General features: G+C 31.2%; 3 protein-coding genes across 6 annotated transcripts in view; all 3 read left to right on the top strand.

Annotated features, from left to right (window-relative positions):
- LOC116842927 overlaps nucleotides 1–3,176 on the top strand; it is a 34,124-nt gene extending 30,948 nt beyond the window's left edge. The window contains exons 4-5 of one of the 3 annotated variants that reach the window (XM_032812806.1): nucleotides 74–285; nucleotides 368–3,176. The gene's annotated coding sequence lies outside the window, so the exon portion shown is untranslated. The remainder of the gene's footprint in view (nucleotides 1–73; nucleotides 286–367) is intronic. The other 2 variants (XM_032812807.1, XM_032812809.1) reach the window with 2 other exon arrangements.
- Nucleotides 1–3,176, top strand: part of LOC116842930 — a 3,795-nt gene extending 619 nt beyond the window's left edge. The window contains exon 2 of the mRNA XM_032812822.1: nucleotides 1,479–3,176. Coding sequence (XP_032668713.1) covers nucleotides 1,479–2,517 — 1,039 coding nt within the window. The 3' untranslated portion in view covers nucleotides 2,518–3,176. The remainder of the gene's footprint in view (nucleotides 1–1,478) is intronic.
- The window catches only part of LOC116842921 (serine-rich adhesin for platelets-like), a 261,954-nt gene that overhangs the window by 135,211 nt on the left and 121,402 nt on the right, over nucleotides 1–5,341 (top strand). The window lies entirely within an intron of this gene.

Consider the following 5,341-nt stretch of genomic DNA (forward strand, 5'->3'; position numbering starts at 1 on the left):
GAAAAGTAGTAGGTCTCAAAATTTTTGACTGATATCTTGCAAACGTTAGATTTAATATGTCACATGTGAACAGGATTCGATTGCTTTTAGACCATTTGCGTATTCGCAAATATAACGTTATCTAAATATTTTTCCATCAAATACCACAGGACGAATCAATCTAATGACACAGCAACCTATTGAAAGAAAGGAAAAAAGAAGTTAAATTATGATAAAATATTGTACGTAATGTTTTATACTAATAAGCACAATATGCATTAAAAACAATATTTTATACTAATAGAGGTATGTCAAATCCATTGGTAAAATAATATCATAAGAAGGTTGATGAGACAAATTTTTGTTTAAACATTTCTCTGTTTTTTAGAAAAAGTATATTTACAGAACAGAAATATATTTACGGAACAGAATATCAGAACAATTCTCAGTTACAATATCTGATGGTATGTTAAAAATGAAAATATGGGTACATTAAATATATAAAATAAAAATTGGTATTAAAATTATTTAACCAAGTAAGTAAATTTTAGAAGAAGAAAGTCAGTACTTTTCGATAAAATTTTCAAGTATAGCATTCCCTTCAATACTACGACTTGTGTCTGCATTGTGCGAGTGCTTGTATACTGCAAACGGAAGATCAAAATGTAAAATTAAACGGAATTTTAAAATATAATTGATAACTGAATTTCTCAAAACTTAATTTAAATATTCATATAAAATAGAATTATTACTTTGATAACATTAATTAATTAATTAATATATATGCACCACCTTATTTATATAAGTAAATAGTATATATTTTTACGTAAGTATATTTAATATCAACTATTTATTATTAATTTATTATATATATGTGTCGTACGGATGATAGCTGAATAATTGCCGCACAGTTTATAGTTCATAATATTCGCAATGTACACATGTACACATTGTATGTGCTAATGGCTATTCGAAACTCGTTATTTCGCCAGTTATAATATACATTGTCAACAAATCACAGAATATTCAAGAACATATTCAAATCTATTAGTAGTGTCCTTCGGGCTATCATCAACTGAACATCAAAACTGAATTCGTGTACAGAATTGTCGTGTACAGAATTATTATATTCGCTCAAATATCCAGCATTATTTCTAAGTGAATGCAACGATTAAAGTATTTGATAACTGTCAATTACATTAATAAATTATGTATATACATCAACGCTTGTGCATATTCGATAAATTATACACAGAAGATAATTATAATGAGTTTTTCAATCCGAATATTTGTCATGTCTGCAAGAGGCCGAATCAAGGCGAATTAATGTCATGTGGTTCGTGCGACATGGTCTTTTATTGTTCTACAGAGCATCAAATAATGCATCAAAGCTCGCATATGGAAGTCTGTGCAGTTATTCCATTTGCAAGAACAGAAGACTTGGAATCGAACGCTCGTCCTTTTAACTCAGATGATGAATGGAGGTCATCTCGAAAGACATTTATGCAAGAAATTCGGATGAAAATAACACGTGATCTAAAGCCGTACGAGAAAGAGATGATAATGTGCGCCAAATCATGTCTCATTTGTCACCAACAGATGGGACTGCGAACTTGCAGGACCTGCTATTCCGCCAATTATTGTGACGAGCACCAATGGGATTTTAAAGAAAAACACGAGTTCATGTGCTTGAATTTATTGGTACATTTGAATTTGAATATCTTACGTATAAATAACCTTATAAAATCGTATTCACATAATGTACAATTTTACAATATGAAAGAAGGTTGTGATTACATGTTTGCATTTGGTAATCGATACATTGTTGACCAACATAAACTGTCGAATGTTTGGTATGCGGATTGTTACATAACGTCGAATTATGTATCAGCTCCACTGACACTATACTACGGGTTAAAGGAATTCGCAAATTTATTTGAAGAAACACAGATTTATAGAGATGAATATAATCTTAATCGACGCTTCAGACGCAGTTATTTCTTTATCGTACATATCATAGGTGCGAGTTCAGCAGATGTAGCGGGCTTACCATCATGGGAGATTTTCTTACATTTTTGCCATGAATTTAATTCGGTTAAGAAAATTAAGGAATTAAGAGTTATACTGGTTCAACCAGAAACGGATTGTGACAGGAATGAATATTACAATGTTTGCACCAGATGCGTCATTGCAAAGAGGAAACTATACCTTGGGAATGCAAGTGTGTCATATGACGATTATATTCGCACACAATTGTATAAAGAAGCAAATATCATAATTGCATTTCAAGCAGAATTTAATGCGGGGAGTGCACCGTTTGAAATTTTCCGCGCAACACAAGATCGTAAATGTCCGTTTTTTTTCACCACTGCGTCACAAAATGAAGCAGAAGAGGGCATAATGAAGTTACATGAAGTAATGAATGTTCCTAGAGAACATCGTTCTGTAGAAAATAAATTTTGTAGTTATAGACCTTTCAGAATCTACGGGACTGGTGAAATTTATTATCGTAATACTTATTTAGTTGTGTTCTCATGAACTTAAATAATACAAGCGAGACAACAAGACATTGAGTTAATATATAACAACGTCCGGAATTTTTTTCAGTTTGGGAACGGTTTCGAGGTTACACTTACTTACTATACTTCCCTTTTCCACTCTAACTAGTTCGCAGGGTCATAGGATTAATAATTGCATTGCTCTGCCTTAAGGCCATCACACACAAAATTACATAGACGCATATGCATAGCATAAGATCGCGATTTTGATTATTAAGTCGCGATATTGATGACTGATGCTTAATTTTCGATGCCCATTGGTCTATACGATCTTATGCTATGCATATGCGTTTATGTAATTTTGTGTGTGATGGCCTTTATGGCCGTTTATACGAAGTTTATATTGTACGAATAAAATTTTAATCGGCTGTTGATAAGTGCCTCACATATGTTACACTATCAATGATCCTAAGGCTTCGTTCTTCAGTTGAACTGAAACGGCAAAGTGTACCTGAGCCCGACAAAAAGTGAAGATCAGTTAATTTTCTCGTTAGTTTAATCTTCATTGTAATTTTATATTCTTATACTTGTATTTCTATACTTTGTTATAATTGTATTTGCAATTTAGTTATAAATGTATCCGCAATATTTCAGCATTATTGTTTATTACATGTAAATGTATTTGAGAGCATTCGAGTATAACTAATTTCTCTTTGTTGATAAAATATATAGTCACCGTCAAATATATTGCCTTGAATTTCTATTTCTTTGAAAATGCGTAACATATGTTATAGAGGTTTAGTCTCGGTTTAATGATTATTATATCGCTAATGTGAAATAATTTTGTAATATCTTGCATAGTAGGCAAGATATACTATTTCAGAACTTTGAAGTTGCAATTTCTCAGACAACTAATTATTATGATAAACTGAGGAAACATCATAGAGGTCTTTTTGTATATGTGTTCATGTCCGCTTTGAAAGTGAATTTGTGTGTAACTCAATTTCAAAGCAAAATTATAATATCCTTATAAGAAGAATAGAATAATTTTTTTGATAGCAATAATTAATTAATTAATATGTATACCCCACATTGTTTATATAAATAAATATTGCATATGTTTGTGCAATTATGTTTAACATTAGTTATTTTATTATTCACTTAATGTATATATGTGTTGCACGGATTATAGTTGAGTAATTGTCGTATAGTATATACGTATAATATTCCAGATCAACGCATGTAAATGTTGTACGTGCTAATGGCTGTACGAAACTGTTATTTCATCAGTTACAATATATATTGCCAGTAAATCACAGAGTATTCGAAAATATACACGAATCTATTATTAGTGTCCTTCGGGCTATCATCAACTGAACATCTAAATTGAATTTGTGTACAGAATTGTTGTGTACAGAATTATTATATTCGCTCAAATATCCAGCATTATTTTTAAATAAATATAACGATTAAAGTTAGTATAAATTGTCAATTGCATAAGTATATTATGTCCGATATAACTAAACGTCTGCGTTTAGTTAGAGAATCATACACAGGATACAATTATAATCAGTTTTTTAAACCGAACATTTGCCATGTCTGTAAGAAGTCAAGTAGCCAAGACGAATTAATCACATGAGATTCGTACGGCATGGTCTTTTATTGTTGCAATGAACATCAAATAATTCATAAAAGTTCGCATATGGAAGTCTGTGTCATTATGGCAAACGCAAGAATAGAAGATTGGGACGAGCGTACATCGTTTTAACTCAGATGAAGAATAGAGGTCGTCCCGAGAGATATTTATGCAAGGAATTCAAATGAAAATATCACGTGATTTAAAGTCATACGAGATAGAGATGATGATGTGCGCAAAATTATGCCTCATTTGTTACCTACAGAGTAATCTACGAACTTGCAACATTTGCTATTCCGCCAATTACTGTGACAAACACTATTTGAAATTTCAAGAAAAACACAAATCTAAGTGCACGGACTTACTGGTATTGTTAAACTTGAATATTTCAATTATCAATAACACTAACATAAAGTCATATCCACAAAAAATGAAGTTTCTTATAATGACAATAGGTTTTGATGACATGTTTATATTTGTTAATATATATATTAAAAAATATAGAAAACGGAATTTAGAAACTTGGGATGAGGTCTCTTGCATCTATTCGGATTATGTCAGCTTCATTGACACTGTATGACAGGTTAAAGCAATTCAGACATTTACTTGATGTAACAGGAATTTATAAAATGGAATGTAGGTTTACTAAACACGCAGCACAATATCTCTTTATCGTACATATCGTAGGTGCGAGTTCAGTATATATAACGGGTTTACCATCGTGGGAGCTATTTATGTATTTTTGCAGTAAATATAGAAATTTTAGAATTGTAATTAAGGAATTAAGAGTTATATTGATAGGACCAGAAACAGATTGTGAGTGGAATGGATACTACAATGTTTGTTGAATATGCGGCAATTCAAATAAACAGCTTTATTTTGAAAATGCTCGTATGTCATATGAGGATTGTATGCGCACAAATTTGTATAAGCAAGCAAATATCATTATTGCATTTCAAGAAGAGTTTAATGTGGAGAGTGCCCTGTTAGATATTTTCGTCGCAACACAAGATTGTAAATGTGCGTTCTTTTCACCACATCATCACAAAATAAAGCGAAAGAAATCATAAATAAGATACAAGGAGTTATGAGTATCCCTCAAGAAAAGTATTCAATAAGAAATAAATTCCGTAATTTCAGGCCCTATAGAAACTAAGAGACTGGCGGAATTTATTATCGTAATATTCATTTCGTTGTGTTCTTATAAAGTTAAATAATACAAGCGAGA

This window comes from Odontomachus brunneus, unplaced genomic scaffold, assembly GCF_010583005.1.
Source record: "Odontomachus brunneus isolate Ranch 3 - 2012 unplaced genomic scaffold, Obru_v1 Obru_scaffold_028, whole genome shotgun sequence".
Lineage (NCBI taxonomy): Eukaryota > Metazoa > Arthropoda > Insecta > Hymenoptera > Formicidae > Odontomachus > Odontomachus brunneus.